This window comes from Pseudonaja textilis, chromosome 6, assembly GCF_049901715.1.
Source record: "Pseudonaja textilis isolate UNSWEBS1 chromosome 6, rPseTex1.2, whole genome shotgun sequence".
Classification (NCBI taxonomy): domain Eukaryota; kingdom Metazoa; phylum Chordata; class Lepidosauria; order Squamata; family Elapidae; genus Pseudonaja; species Pseudonaja textilis.
Window position 1 is genome coordinate 55435466 of NC_141995.1, and position 15704 is coordinate 55451169.

The 15704-nt window shown below is 41.2% G+C and overlaps 1 protein-coding gene across 1 annotated transcript in view; it reads right to left on the reverse strand.

The window, feature by feature from the left end:
• Positions 1-15704, reverse strand: part of FIP1L1 (factor interacting with PAPOLA and CPSF1) — a 41229-nt gene that overhangs the window by 11879 nt on the left and 13646 nt on the right. Inside the window, 8 exon segments of the mRNA XM_087936625.1 lie at positions 953-1007; positions 1364-1390; positions 5362-5518; positions 6690-6783; positions 10660-10767; positions 10920-10994; positions 13171-13233; positions 14080-14189. Coding sequence (XP_087792751.1) covers positions 953-1007; positions 1364-1390; positions 5362-5518; positions 6690-6783; positions 10660-10767; positions 10920-10994; positions 13171-13233; positions 14080-14189 — 689 coding nt within the window.

Here is a 15704-nt window from a genome sequence, read left to right on the forward strand (position 1 = left end):
ATCATTCATTTTCAGTGCTTGGCAACTGGCTCACGCTTCCAGCTAATTGCAGCATCCTGTAGTCACATGACTAATTTTATGACACTTTTGCCAGAATTTGGCATTCATTTCTGATTTCCAGCAAAAAGCACTCCACAATGTTTTAGCTATGGGTTCGATTTATGACTGCTGTGTTTCCTTAATGACACAAAAGTCATAGAATTGGGTGTGGTCACATGGTGACCTATGACTGCCATGTCTTATGACCGAACTTGTGATTCAATTACGGTTGTAGATCAAGGACTACCTGCACTTAAGAGCAGAGGTCTTCAAAACTTGACAGCTTGAAGACTTGTGGACTTCAACTCCCAGAATTCCTCCTCCAAGTCATGTTAGCTCAGGAATTCTGGGGGGTTGAAGCCCACAAGTCTTAAATTTGCCAAGTTTGAAGAGGGTCTTAGAGGGTCAAGCTTTCTACCAGAAACAATCCAGAGACCTTCCTGAAGAGCAACAATTAAAAAAGCCCCACAAAATCTTAGTGCCCAGATTACATTTTCCTGAATCAGAAATTAACAAAGATTAAAAAAATACATGTTGTATGTATGGCAGATTGTTACTATCTTGCCTAGCCCAGTTCCAAAGCCTTTTTTTTTTTAACTGAGAAGGAAATCAAATGTGTAAGAGATGTTCAACTAATATCTAACTTCAGACTTCAAATCTTATTTGCTGTCCCCAATCGTTTTATCTTCACTGTCCATAACCTAGTCAACTCTACAATTAGCCTTGCTCTTTGTTCTACCTACCCCAAAGTGGCTGCTGAACCCACAAACTTACAAAGCAGTTTTCTTTTCGGTTCAAGGAAATTCAAAGAGTCAAAAACAAAAAAACGGTATTTTTTGTTTGAATTCACATCCTAGCAATTGTTAAAACAAACAAAGCCCTTGTGACGGTAGATTACAAACTAAAAATTTACCTTTCTATAGTTGGTATAAGGGAAGGTGGTGGTCCTCCAGGTGGGGGAGGAAAGCCTGAAATATTTAATTAACAGGTTGGCTTAAATTGAAAACGAATTCTAAAATTAAGTTAGTGCACATTAGCTGAGTCCCAGCAGTAAACCAGCGCAGCAACGTTTAGTAAAACTTTGTAGCAATAAATGATAGAACGATGCCAAAATAAAACAAATTTGCGTAGCTTTTTTTAAAAAAACATTGCACACTTAATATATTCTAAGGTTCTTCCAATTCTTCAACTACTTTGAGCAAGTGGGCAACTCAAAGAAAACTGAGTGCATTTTTTAAAAAAGTGGGATATATTCAAATGTTCCTTATACCAAAAAGGAATTCACAGTTAAGTTTCATGCTACTTTTAAAATAAATAAATATACCTGGCGGTGGCACAGTTATTGGTATACCTAAAACAAAAAAGATGCACCCAGTCATTTCAGCAATGAGTTTATATTGTCTCATTCCCATATTGCGGTTCCCATATTGGCATTCTATGCCAACAACATATTTTTAAAAAGCCGGTAAGAATTGGCAGTAAATTAATTTCTACCACCAATCCCTATTGGCTTCAGTCCAGAAAGGTTCTGTGTGTGAATCTACACAAACAGCAGAACCTGATCATTTGTGGCCGTGTCCATGCAAATAAATGAATTAATGAATAAAAACTCTACCGCATGCACCCACATTAAAATATGTGCCCAACAAACGTACTGGCACTTTTCCATATTAATGACTTGAAATCTGTTGAGCAAGAGATGATGACATTATTTAAATAGTGAAGACACAATACAATTAGAATTTTCTGATTATATTTTTTTTAAAAAAACCTTTCGATATTTATGTATCATTAAACTCCAGGGACCATATCATCTAGATAGGAAGATATGTTACTCGTAATAAACATGTTATAAAAAGTAACTCTAAAAATATTAGCTTAAAGTAACATCTTAAATGTTCTTTTTCTTTGTAAAAATACACATGCACATTTCAATGGGAAAAAAACCCACCTGTGCCTTTATATCCTCAATGTTAACAGACAAGACAGCAAGTTCAAAATGGAAAATGACAGGTTAGCGTTAACTGGGCCATACGGTTCTCATCAAAAGAACGTTAAAAAAAAACAAGAGAATATTCCTCCCATTGACACATCATACCAATCATGGCTGTTTGATAAAACTAACTTTAGCAATTATGAAATGCCTGATCCCTGACTTACTTACTTGAGAGAATGGGAATTAGACCAAGAGAGCCCATTCATATTGTAAAATGTGACAGGAAAAAGTACCTAACAGAGTTAACTCTGTCCATTAAATTGTTTTGCTCACTTGGTTCATAAATCCTAGAAAAACATAGCTCTATACCATCGACTTTCAGCGACTATTCTCAGTAAGATTTAGTCAGCTTTTTAGGTTTACATTTTTTAAACAGCAGCAATTCTTCCGGCCTCCACAGATATTTGCATCACAAATAGCTAAGTGAACACAGAACCAGAGCTTCAAAGAAAAACCCCCTTTCAAAAGGATCATCCGAAGGATGTTTTTATATTGGAATGGATGAAAACTTTCCGGGCAGAAGTTCCAAGTTAATAATATTTGGCTAACAAGAAACTAATAAGAAACGTCTCTACCCCAATAGAGGAGGAACGGTCAGATTTTAATTTTGGTTTGCTCTTTGAAGATGAAATGCTGCAAACCTGAAAGAGCCAAAGCTACAATACAATTGTTTCCAAGTGTATGAAACTGCAAGTGATAAAAAAAAGAAAAAGGAAAGCCTCAGGGCAGGCTCATCTGATAAACTTGTGCCTCCTTTGCTTCCACATGTGGAAATGTCTCCTTTGCTTCCAAATATGATTGAATGCTGAACTTCAGTAAAAAAATCTGACTTCGTGCCTCTCAAAAACTTGTGAATAATGGTTTTATTTTCTCATTCCTCACACTTTCATCTCCGGTTTCATCGATCAATTACAAGTACAGATATACTGGTAGTCCTTGACTTATGTGCACAATTGAACCCAACATTCCTGTGGCTAAAAGAAACATTTGTTAAGTGAACTTTGCCCCATTTTAAGATTTTACTTGCCACAGTTGTTAAGTGAATCACTGCCATTATTAAGTAATTCGGTCGTTAAGTGAATCTGGCTTCCCCACTGACATTGCCTGTTAGACCGTCGCAAAAGGGGATCAGATGACCCCGTGGCACAGCAACTGTCATAAGTATCTGAAGAGGCTGGACCATGAGGAGGCTGCAACTGTTATAAGTGTGAAAAATGGCCCTAAGTCACTTTTTTCAGTGCCGTTGTACTCTGGTCACTAAATGAACTGTGGTTAAGTCAAGGACTACCTGCAGTTATGCTGAAATGAACTCCCCTCAAATAACGGCTGTTGTTCAAATTCAAACGATTCCAGTAATTATTGACAAGCTTATTGTCTGTCAATTCTGCAATTGTATTTGTGACAAAAGCTGTGAAGGTGTCAGAAAAACAGCAGTTCCCTATGGAGATTCTCAGTCACGCAGGTCGAAGATGCTTCTTTAAAGAGGCAACTGGACTTTCTGGTTTTTCTTTGGAAGACATTTTGCTTCTCATCCAAGAGAGACGAAGAAGAAGGTTCTTGAATGAGAAGCGAAATGTCTTCCAAAGAAAAACCAGAGAGTCCAGAAGCGCCTTTGAGACAGAAAGTTTCCTACTATTTTGGCAAAAATAGACGTAGGCAATATTTTAATTTGTATTTTGGGCAAGAAGCATTGCAATCACTGGGGTGGGGGAGAGTACACAGGCAAAAGAAATACTGAATGATCTCAAAGCTATTCTTAGATGAATTAGTGTAACCTTACATTCAAATAAGTAGATTTCCTTGTAATTAAGTATGTAGTCCAGCTTTAGTTTGACAATTAACTACAGGTGAAAACTTACTATGTAAATCTTCCTTTTATAAACTCTATAAACAGCTTATTTCCAAAACTTAACATTTAGAGATGTTTATCACAATGTTATTTTATTTTAAATGATATAAGTGTGATTTTTTTTGTTTTCATTATTTGCCAGCTCTCAGAAAACTACACTCAAGTATGATATGTTACTGTTGCAGCTAAGGTGTGAATGATAAGGAAAACTGTATTTCTTTAGTCCTACTGTTCAATATGCTGTGTGCATTAACTAATACCAGTAATAATTAATATTAACTAATCATCAATATTGATCTGGAGCTCTGCTTCAAGTGCTCCTGCCAAATCAAATGGGCCAGAAGATCACAAGAAAGTGGCTACAGAGGTGCTTCCTCTGTAGGACAAACCTACAACGTTCTAGCTCAGGGGTCTCCACCCTTGGCAACTTGAAGACTTGTGGACTTCAACTCCCAGGATTCCTCAGCCGGCTTTGAGGCGAGGAGCTGGCTGAGGAATCCTGGGAGTTGAAGTCCAGAAGTCTTCAAGTTGCCCAGGGTGGAGACCTCTGTTCTAGCTAGAGAGGGGCTCCCTAACTCCCAGTCCTGGACCAGCACTGGACCACAGCAAGCCAGAAACCAGGCCGCGCAAACAAGCAAAGCTCCATTCGCGGGATGCAGGTAGCACAAGAAACCACGCCCTCTCTGGTCTGTGAATAATCTCTCTCCACGGAACCGGTCCCTAAATGCCCAAATGGTTGGGGGCCGGCACTGCTGCCACCTACATCATGATTTTTCTGGAACCAAGTGAGCGCCTTAGCTTTCTGGGCACATTTCACTCCATTTGGAGTTACGGAGCATTACTGATCTGTTGTTTATTGCAAGTGCAAATGCTCTTCTTATTGCTGTGGTTTCTGTCAATTAAGTTCTATTGTACTGCTGTTTCTCCTCTATATTCTATATATAATTAATATGGATAGTGAGAAAATTGTAACTGTTGGATTGTCTAAAATTGAAGCAAATTGCTAATAAAATGCTCTTTGAGAATACCTTCGGTGCATGATACCTATCAAGGACTAAAATATTTCCAATTAGCCCACAATTTATTCTGTCCTGTTTTAAATTTAAGGTGGTGATCAGAAGACAGTCAGTCCAATAATCTTATTTGTATTTTATGCTGCAGTTCAAATTCCACATGAAGGAAATTACATGAAATTTTCCAAAGACCAGGAACCAGTTACTTAGAAGGGGCAGCATATCAATAATTATGATCTTTCAGGAAAAGAGGAGAAATGTGAAAACTACTTCAGAAATGAAACATACTCTTCAAGCAAAATGATTATTAGAAGCCACATAGAATATTACAGTGCCAAATAAATTGAGTTTTGCCCAGAACATGTCTAATTCTAAATACCCAACATTGTGGTTTGGGGTTCAGGTGAGGCACATACACTGCAATTAAAACACTGTCCTTTTTCCCCCCCAACTTTTCTTTTTACCTGGAGGAGGAATAAGAGGAGGAGCAGTACTAACTGATGGAGGCGGTGGAAGGAATGGAGGTGGAGGAAGATGGGTGGGTGGAGCTCCTGGAGGAAAAAACGGAGGCGGCTTGGAAAAATTGTTGTCTACATCAGTGCTGGAGCGTTCAGAAAGAACCTATAAATAAAACCAATTTTATATTTGCCTTTGGACAAAAAGGAGCGGAAAATGTACTTTCCTCCCCTTCGGGACCTGCTAAATCTAAACTAATATTTGCATTTGCCTGCTTCTATTCAATGGAATAATCTATTCAATGGGGAGGGAGGGGCAAGTAATGCAATGTTTTGCAATAAACCCTTGAGAGAGGGAGATCAAATCTGTTTATGGCAGGGGTGTCAAATTCAATTGCACTGAGGGCCGCATCAAGGTTGTGTTTGGCCTCGAAGGACTGGGGGGGGGGCGCGGGGGGCATGGCCATCGCCATGATAGGCATGACACGGGACCGCACCTCCACATATGGTTTTTATGCACTTATAAAAATAGAGAGGGCTACATTTCTGTGATTTGATTTAATACATAGTTGATCTACTTGATCACCCTATGAGTGAGAGACCAGGTCAAGAAACTAACTCCATAGGAAGACTAGAACTACAAGTTATTGACATAGGCTATAGTAGCAGAATCCTGCAAGCCGGAAAGGTGAAATATGTTACCTTTCCTCCCTTTTATAACTTTCTGAGTCAAACACACCCCTACCAGAGTGCTGCAGGAGTCCATCCAGGCCCAGAATGGAGCCGGGGGGGGGGGGCATGCCCACCCTGGGGGCCCTTTTTTGGTAGCAGAGGCACCGCGGGCTCTTCCTGTGCTATTTCCAGGCCGGTCCCGTGGGCCATATCTAACCACACTGCATGCCGGATACAGCCCGCGGGCCTTGAGTTTGACCCCTGGTTTACGGCATGTGCCACCAATCAGTGCTCTTTTTGAAATTTCTATATTGCATAAAGGAGGCCCTACAGCTTTGGGGAGAGCAAGGAACACGTGGCACACTTTCATGGATGAAACAATCCATGATAATATAATAAATTAATATAATAGCACGTTATATTAAAAGGATAACAATTCAATCTTTCGATCTGAAATTCTGTCCAACTTCCTTCAATTCTAATGTATCTAATGAATAAATCCATGCCTTGATTGTGAGTCATATTCCCTGTTTTATTTTTTTTTTATTTTATTTTGCGTAACAACCCTAACACATTGTGTAAGTTCATCTTCTGTACTGATGTTGGATGGGAATTTTGGGGATTGAGGGTAGAAGTTATTTTGTTTTACATTTATGAAAACAAACCTGAATATTGCTATTCTCATTGGCACGCCGCCTTCCCTCTACTCGGCTGATTGTGATGGTCTGTCCAATCACATCTATTGTCCCAGAGAGGCGTCTGAAAAGGGAAGTGCAAAACATTATTTCATAAAACATTTAAACTAAGTGCAAACAATTTTCGTAAATATTGTTTTGAAAAATGGAAGGATTGTGTAAGTAAGATTAAAAAAAAATAGGAATTTATTTTGGCTGGTAAAAGCACAGGAACTATAGTTTTTTTTTTTTCTCTACAGAAATTTTTTGTTGCCCTCCAGATTGGGGGTTCGATCCCTCAAATCTTCAGCCAGCAGTGCTAGACAGGAATTTGGAGAAGTGAAATTCAATACATCCGAGGGGGCACCAGACCAGGCTGCTGTAATGAATTGTATAAAAACCCCAAGAAAAAATAATGTACAGATCTACTTTAATCGGGATTGTTGCCACCAAAAAACAGTATAGGATCTCCTGCTTGAGCAGGGGAGGTTGGTCTGCATGACCTCCAAGGTCCCTTCCAACTCTGTTATTCTATTTGTTTATGTACTGACAGGAAGATTCTTAAATGTCAAGGTTAGGTGGTGACCTGGAGTCAATTTACAAAACATTATTTAAGAAAGTGAGAAGGACAGAATGGATAAGGCCTTGATGAACCAGTGTTATTCTGATCTATAGGCGGTAGGTAATTTATATAAAAGGGTATTCATTAATTCTTTAATGTAATAGGAGTGCAAATGGAACAAGCTATGAACTGCTTCCTACTGAATCCCTCTGGCACTCTGGACAAGCAGCCTCAGAATTTAAGGCTTAGGAGGGGTCATCTAGTCCTACCCCTGGCCCAATGTGAAAATTTACTCCTATAAATAAACCCCTAAGAGAGGATCACCAAGCCTCTTTTAAAATGCCTCCAACCAAGGAGAGTTTGCTTCCTGAGATGAACAGTTCTTCCAGTTAGGAGCATTTATCTCCTGACGGCCAATCAAAACCAATTTCCTTGCAATTTAAATCCATTTGATGATTCTGTTTTTATAGCCACACCCACTTGCACACAGCTTGGGGTTCTGAAACAATTCTGACTGCCCTCCTTCTACGTAATAGCTGTTCAGATATTGTTATGAGAAAGGGATCTAGGTGTCCTAGCGCAATGGGCCGCAAACCTTTTGGGTATCAGGGACCGGTTCTGTGGAGAGAGGTTTTTCACAGACCGGAGGGGGCGTGGTTTCTTGGGCGGCTTGCATCCCGTGAATGGGGCTTTGCTTGTTTGCGCGGCCCGGTTTCTGGCATGCTGCGGTCCAGTCCAGTGCTGGTCCAGGACTGGGGGTTAGGGGAGCCCTGCTCTAGCTAGAACAGAGGTCTCACCTGGCAACTTGAAGACTTCTGGACTTCAACTCCCAGGATTCCTCAGCCAGCACCCAAAGCCGGCTGAGGAATCCTGGGAGTTGAAGTCCACAAGTCTTCAAGTTGCCAAGGGTGGAAACCCCTGATCTAGAACGTTGTATTTGATAGAGGAAGCACCTCTGTAGCCACTTTCTTGTGATCCCCTGGCCCATTTGATTTGCCAGGAGCACTTGAAGCAGAGCTCCAGATCAATAATGGGGATTAGTTAATATTAATTAATACTGGCAGCATTAGTTAACACAGTAACTAATATTGGTATTAGTTAATTATTGGTTCCGTGGAGTGAGTTTTTTCATGGACCAGAGGGGGCGTGGTTTCATGCGCTGCCTGAATCCCACAGATGGGGCTTTGGCCCGGTGCTGGCTGTGGCCCGGTGCTGGTCCATGGACCGGGGCGGGGAAGGGTTCAGGACCAGTCCTTTTACAGCAACCAAAAAAGCCAACGCAGTCCTAGACTGCACTTAACAAAGGGATAGGAGAGGTAGTCCTCGACTTACAAAAGTTCGTCTAGTGCAGTGGTTCCCAAACTTTTTCAGTCCACCGCCCCCTTGGTGCTACAAACTCATCCTCAGTGCCCCCCCCACCCAGGGGCGGGATTCAAATTTCTGTGGGCATAGCCTAATTTGAGAGTGTGGTTTGCTGGTAACGTGACCGGGTGGGCGTGTCTTGCTGGTCACATGACTGGGTAGGCGTGGCTTGCTGGTCACATGACTGGGTGGGCATGGTTTGATGACCGGCAAACCAAATACAAGTGGTCCTCACTTAATGGCCGGTTGCTCAGCAAGTGCTCTAATTTATGACTGGCCTTCCCAGAACTACTTGACCTGTTTTTGGAGTTTTGACAGTCATGCGCATACATATACGCAAACTCCCTTCCAACCCTGCTGGAGCAGGTCATTGGACTAGATTGCTCTCCTTTCCCAACGATGCATTCGGGGCGAGGCCCTGCCGCCCCGAACACGGTGGCGGGATGTTTGAGCTCCTTGCACCAGAGTGTGCAAGTCAATGGAGTGATCCTGCGGGGCCTCGCCTCGAACGCGGTGGCGGACTGATTTTTTCTCACCCCTGAATTGTGCCCTGCTGCTCACCTCCAGCGCCCCCCTGCCGCCTCCTAGCGCCCTCCTGCCGGCTCCCTTGCCTCTCAGCACCCCCTTAAGACATTCCACCGCCCCCCAGGGGGCGGTACCGCCCACTTTGGGAACCACTGGTCTAGTGACCATTCAAAGTTACAATAGCATTGAAAAATGTGACTTGAATGTTATCACCTTTGCAACATCAAAGTTCAGGTGCTTGACAGCTGGTCCCTATTTATTGGACAGCATATTTATTGCTGTGTCCCAAGGCCATGGGATCAACTTTTGTGACCTTCTGGCGAGCAAAGTCAATGGGGAAGCTAGATTTCACTTCACAGCTGGGTTAGTGACTTATCGGCTGCAGTGAGTCATTTAACAATGGTGGCAAGGAAGGTCGTAAAATGGGGCAAAACTCACCTAACACATGTCTCAATTTGGGCTCAACTGTGGTCGTAAGTCGAGGACTACATGTCTCAAGATCACGTGAAGTGATATAACTCTATACTGCACTAGTGAGTGAGGCCACATTTGGAATACAGCAGCCAGTGCTGGTTGCCACAAAGATGCAGAGACCCTTGGAAGAGTACAGAGAAGAGCAACCAAGATGATAAGGGGTCTGGAGGATAAAACATACAGATTTCACTGAAGGCTGCATCAGATTCCGGTTTGACCTCGGGGAGCCAAGGTGGACGTGGCCAGCATGATGTCACTTGTATTGGAGGGGGGGGCACCTGTGGTGGCCTGAGCGCTCTGCCAATGAAAAGGGGTTCCCAAGCTCCGTTGTCTACTGGGACGGCCTCCTGCAACCCTCTGCCAGCGAAAATGGAGCTTGGGAGGACTGCCCTCATGAGCTCCATTTTCACCACGGGCTGGTCCTTCACTATTTCCAGGGGGGACCCAGATTGTTGGAGGCAATAGGCTGACTCTGTAAAGTGCTTAGAGAGGGCTCTATAAAGCCTGTGAATCGGTATGGAAGTCTAAGTGTTATTGCTATGGTTAATCAGCATTTCATTTGGAAAGTGGAGCCATGTATGGCCACTGTAATAGCACAGTGGGCATAAAGGAACTACTAGCAGAGTAAAAACTAAACAATTATGGGACGAATCCTGGTGCAGAAAATAATCTAAAAATTGATTGGCACTCATGAACTTTGGTACTCCTTGATGAAATAACAGTGTTCTATGTGTTCATTTTATTATCATCATGGGGGAAGAGGGAGGAAAAAAACATAACCGGGCTTTGATGAAATTAACCCAAAAATATTTTAAATTTTAAGACTCCCCAATTCTATAATGAAGTACACACAGAAAATACTCTCCTCACAATTATTATTATGATCAGGATTAATCTGTATTTATATTTCCTCATCAGTGTTGGTAAAATAGGCTTATGTGGCCAAGTCCAGCCCAATTCCATCTACTGAGGAAAAATATGGCATCGTAAAAAAAAATTTGTTTAAAAACATGAACGTGTATTTTAAAACGTTCTTACCTTAGTTCGGGTGACTCAGCCCTCCCATATCGAGCCTGCCACTTCACAGCGCCCGAACTGGTTTTCCTGACTGCAGTGCCTGTCTGCGACTGAGAAGAGGCGCTGTTTCTGGTGAGATAAATGTTCTAGGTCAGTGATGGCTAACCTTTTTGGGCTCCTGTGCCAAAAATTGTGCATGCACTCATGCACCAGCACCCAGAAGGCAATGTGCACCCCCCCACACACCTCCTGAGCATGTGCGCACAATCCCCCCCCCTTACCTGCATTGCGCCTCCCAGCTGATTTTCGGCCTCTTTGAGGCCTTTTTCGGCCTCCCAGAGGCTTGAGGACAGCGTCTGGAAATACAGGAAGTGATGAAATGGGCCTATTTTTCGGCCTGCAAAGGCTGCAGAAGCTATCCTCAGGTCTCTGGGAGGCCAAAAATCAGCTGGGAGGCGCACGCATGCGCAGTGAGATAAGTCTGCCTGCGGCTCGCGTGCCAGCACAAATGGCTCTGCATGCCGCCTGTGGCACGCATGCCATAGATGCACCAACGTGGTTCTAGGTCTTTCTTTTCTTATGTTTCTACCTTTTCCTATTATCAGACACAATTTTCTACCCCTCACTCTGTCACATGAATTCCCCGCCTCCCCCCATCTGCGCCTTCCTGTGATTCTGGGAGACAGGATCATTCTAATAGTGGTCTAGACTAGAGATGCTTTAACCATATTCACTAAGTCATTTCATCTCACGTTAAGAGAAAACACAAACGCACAAACAAGCAAGAAAACCAAATAGAGCTGGATTTATCCAGGTACCATGCAGTTGCAGAGAAAGAAGCTATGATTTGTTTTTGGATTTTTTTTTCTGTTTTGTTTCAAGAAAAACAATTCAGACTCTTTGATTCACCATTAGCACCAACACGGACAGAACAGTTCATAATCAGACTTGAGAGGTCAAAAGTAAAATATACATATGCTCATGGCAAAACAATTGCAACGTTTATAGAATCTAGGAATTAAATATACTTTTAAATGGCTGGACCTAAAATATAGGGTAACAATAACCTATAATGTTATAGGTTAACATTAACAATAATGTACTGCTTGATAAACATCTATTTTTCCCCATCTGAAATTTCTATGATGTTTTCATGTCTTCCCCCGCCAAGAAAAGGACAATATATAAAATGATGCCCAGTGCTTTCAATATTCGTGATGTAATACAAATATTCCTGTTTCCCTTATTTACAGGGACACACACAAGAAAACCCTAATAAATCAATCTTTATTTGGTTGTAGACCAGCAAGCAGGATAGTCACAGTTAATATATTTTCTAAGATATCTAAGAGGGATTAGTGTTAATACTATGGCATACTATGAAGACTATTAATCTGTACTGGGCTGTGGAAAGAGAAATGAAATCAGACTGATCTGCTAATAACATTTTAAGATAAAACAAATTAGAATAACCAGGGTATTTAATGAAAAGTAAAAATAAAAGTAAATAACAAAATTTAAAAAGTAAAAACAATGATTGATTAAACACCTGAAACCAAACAAGGCTCCTTAACATGACTTTATCTCAGGTGATCCAAAATAATCTAGATAGGTGTGTACCTGTTCTGGCTTCCCTATTCACCTGCATCAATAACCATGCTAAGATTCCAATGATTGGGGCCTAGCTCTGGTCATTCCAATCCACAAAGAAGCAGAGATCTACCTGCCTCCTCTTACTATGCCATCAACCTCCCTTGCGGTCAGCAAAGTATATGCCAGATACTGTATAACAAGCTCTTGGACTAGAATAGATCATAAGTGAGAATATTTTGGCTGATGGGCAGGCAGGCATTAGAGAAAGCTGCTCAATCACTGACCATGCTCTAACTGCGCCCCCCCAAACATCTAGTTGAAAAATTCTCCTCTTGAGTGTGCTCATCACACAAAAAACTATGGTCATTTATTTGAGAAAATCTAAATGAATTCAGTAGAGGCCAACATAGATCATATAAAACAGGATTATTAGCTTTCAATGGGATTCAACTGGATTATGAGTTTGTATTCAGACTATCTTATTATGTAACAGTTACAAGCAAAATCAGCTAGTGTGAAATAAAGCATTGTGAAAGAAATCAAGCAGGTTGCAGGAAAATAATGATCAAAAGGAAAGCAATATAATTCTTTTTACATTTTCCTGATTGTATTACTTTGCCTTATTTAAGATGTCATTCAGCTACATGTTCAATACATACCGACTTTGCATATCTAGCCCATGATAGGCAAGTCTTAGGACCTCTTCAAAACTGAATTTGCATTTTTAATTGATCAAATGTAAGAAGAACCTTGACTACAGCCTACTCCAAACCAATCTCAGCCAACCACGAAAATTAAAACTATAGATATTAAAGTTTAAGCTGCTAGGCAGCCTTTGTTTATATCTGTTTAACAATATACAAGAAACATTATTATAATGACCTGGGGGGTGGCACAAAAGCAACAAAGTCACAAAAATAGGTAAAGTCCCTTTAATACCTCAAACTTGGCCCCCAATGTCCAGTCATCCTCTGCTGGAGATCAACCTCTTCCAAAAACAGTCTACAAAGGGAAGAAATGCAGTCCAAACCCAAAGTACAGATACATTAGATATAAAAAAACCAACACAAACCACGCTGAAGTAATTAACACGACAGGCCAGGATAATATATTGCAGACTTCCAAAAAATAAGGAAGCACACAGTTGGGAGGACGCCAACACCCAGATAAGCCTCAACCAAGATAATGCATGCTTTCTTCCAGTAAGGTGCTGTGTGCAAAACGCCCTTCTTATATCCTGTTCTCCCAGCTGCAACTAAGGAAAGGGATCAGGGCCCTTTTCTCTCCCATAAGCCACATTGCTCCCTTCTCCTTTCCTCCCTGCGTGCCCTAGGATGAAGAGGGGATGGCCCTGGGTCTTCCTGTGAATGCCCAGCCGGACTTTGCCCTTCCCCCGTTTCTTCCACAGCCACCAGAGCCACACTCCCACTCCCTGTCAGCTCCTCAATCTCCCCCTCAGAATCAGACTCCAACAAGGGCATGACAATTATGGAATTCATGGTAGTTACCTCAACCCAAATTAAATGCATAGTATAAACTTTTGTAAAATATAATCAAGATCATCTGGCTTCTAAACCTACTTAAATTATTGTCAACATGTTATTTAGATGCAAATTAACCCTGTTTACTACCACTGATTATCAGCTTAGAGGTTTTGAAAACCACTGATTGCCACTGACATTCTAGATCTCAGATTATATCAAAGATTTAAACCAAAGGATGAAAAAAAAACCGCAAGATGTGAGCAAGTGGTAAAGAGATATTTTGTTCAATTTTAAAAAGGGATGATAGCAACCCTGGAAACAGTTTCTGTCTTCAGCACTTCCGAAGTGCGACTAACCAACTGACCTGTTTGATGGGACTCCTGTCTTGAATAAGGGTGGGGGAGACGTAAACTCAGTTTTGACTGGTGGAAGAGCTACTTCTTTCTCCATATTTCCAGTTCTGCCCTGCTGCACCTTTAGAATAAAGTTTCTTCATTAGCGTTACCTAGTGCAAAATAAAGGATCTCTTCCAATAAATCACAAAAAAAAAAAATAGCAACAAACCCAATAATTTCTAAATACGGATGGTCATACTAGCAAACTTGTTATTGTGGCTTCAATTCAAAGTTCCTCCCTATTTCATTTGTCCAAGGAAATGTCGCTTCTCAAAAACTCCAACAGCCACCCTGAAAATAAGTTGTTCTCAGAATAGGGAAGGGGAGGGTAATTTAAAACTTTGTCTGTAGTGTTATGAAGTGTGTGTGTGGGGGGGGAAATCAAAGTAGAATCCACCAAAGGTTTGTGCTTTTATGCTTCAGCACTTGTAAAGTGTTTAACGAAAGTGTTTTTCTTCAGTATGGAATAGGAATAAAAACCGAGAAATAGGGAGTGCAACCAATGTTTTATCAGTCAAACTCAGCTCCATTATGGGAAAATAGCTCTAGGCGGCATGCCTAGGGAAAATGACCTAAGCATCTGGTGCCCTGTTTCCAGCAATCCCAAACATCAAAAAAGCAAACATGTAAAGAATATTTTTTTAAAAAAGTATTAAGCAAAGTCTAAAAATGTAGACTAATATTTCCCTGCAGACTGATAAGGTACACAATAACTTCCACTTGCTATTAAGCAAAGCAAACTGAACCGTATGCATTATTAGACAAATAAAACCTAAACAACTGGCAGTTATTAGTCTCTTATATGGGGGGCCATATGTATTTCTCCTCGGATGGGGGTGGGTGGGAAGCACAAATACCGTACGGTTATAAATGTAGTTTCTCTTTTTTTTTTAAAAAAAAAAAAAGACTGCTTTGAATAAGACAGGCAAAATATCCTGCACTAATGCTAGTTGGGGAAAGAGTTTCGTACCTCTTCCTGTATATTAAAAAAAAAAACCCTATAAACTATAATGTTGTTTTCTAGTCCTTTAAGACAGTGCCCCCCCCAACCTTTTGGGCACTAGGGACCAGTTCTGTGGAGAGGTTTTTCCATGGACCAGAGGGGTGTGTGGTTTCATATGCTGCCTGCATCCCGTGGATGGGACTTCGGTTGTTTGTGCGGCCCAGTTTCTGGAATGGCACGGACCAGTGCCAGTCCATGGACTGGGGTTTTGGGGACCCCTGCTTTTAGAGCACTAGAGTTGATTATCTTATCCCTATTTTGGAAAAGCATACAGTGATTAACACATTATGGTGGAGCATTAGATTATGTAGACTTCTATATAACGACAATGGATACTTTTCACATTTTTCATCAGATTACATTAGTAAAAAGCATGAATGGACGTTGTAGCATTATGGAATATTACGGAAAAGCACAACCCTGCTCATACACTTGTGATGGTGATAAATCTGGAACTGAACGTAGAAAATGTGATTCAAATCCTCAATTATGAGGTAGCCTTGACCAAAGTGTCTTGGGTAATAGGTACAAATAAAATAGTACATAAGCATGTTTTTTAAATAAAAGCTCAACCAAGTAATAAAAGGATAC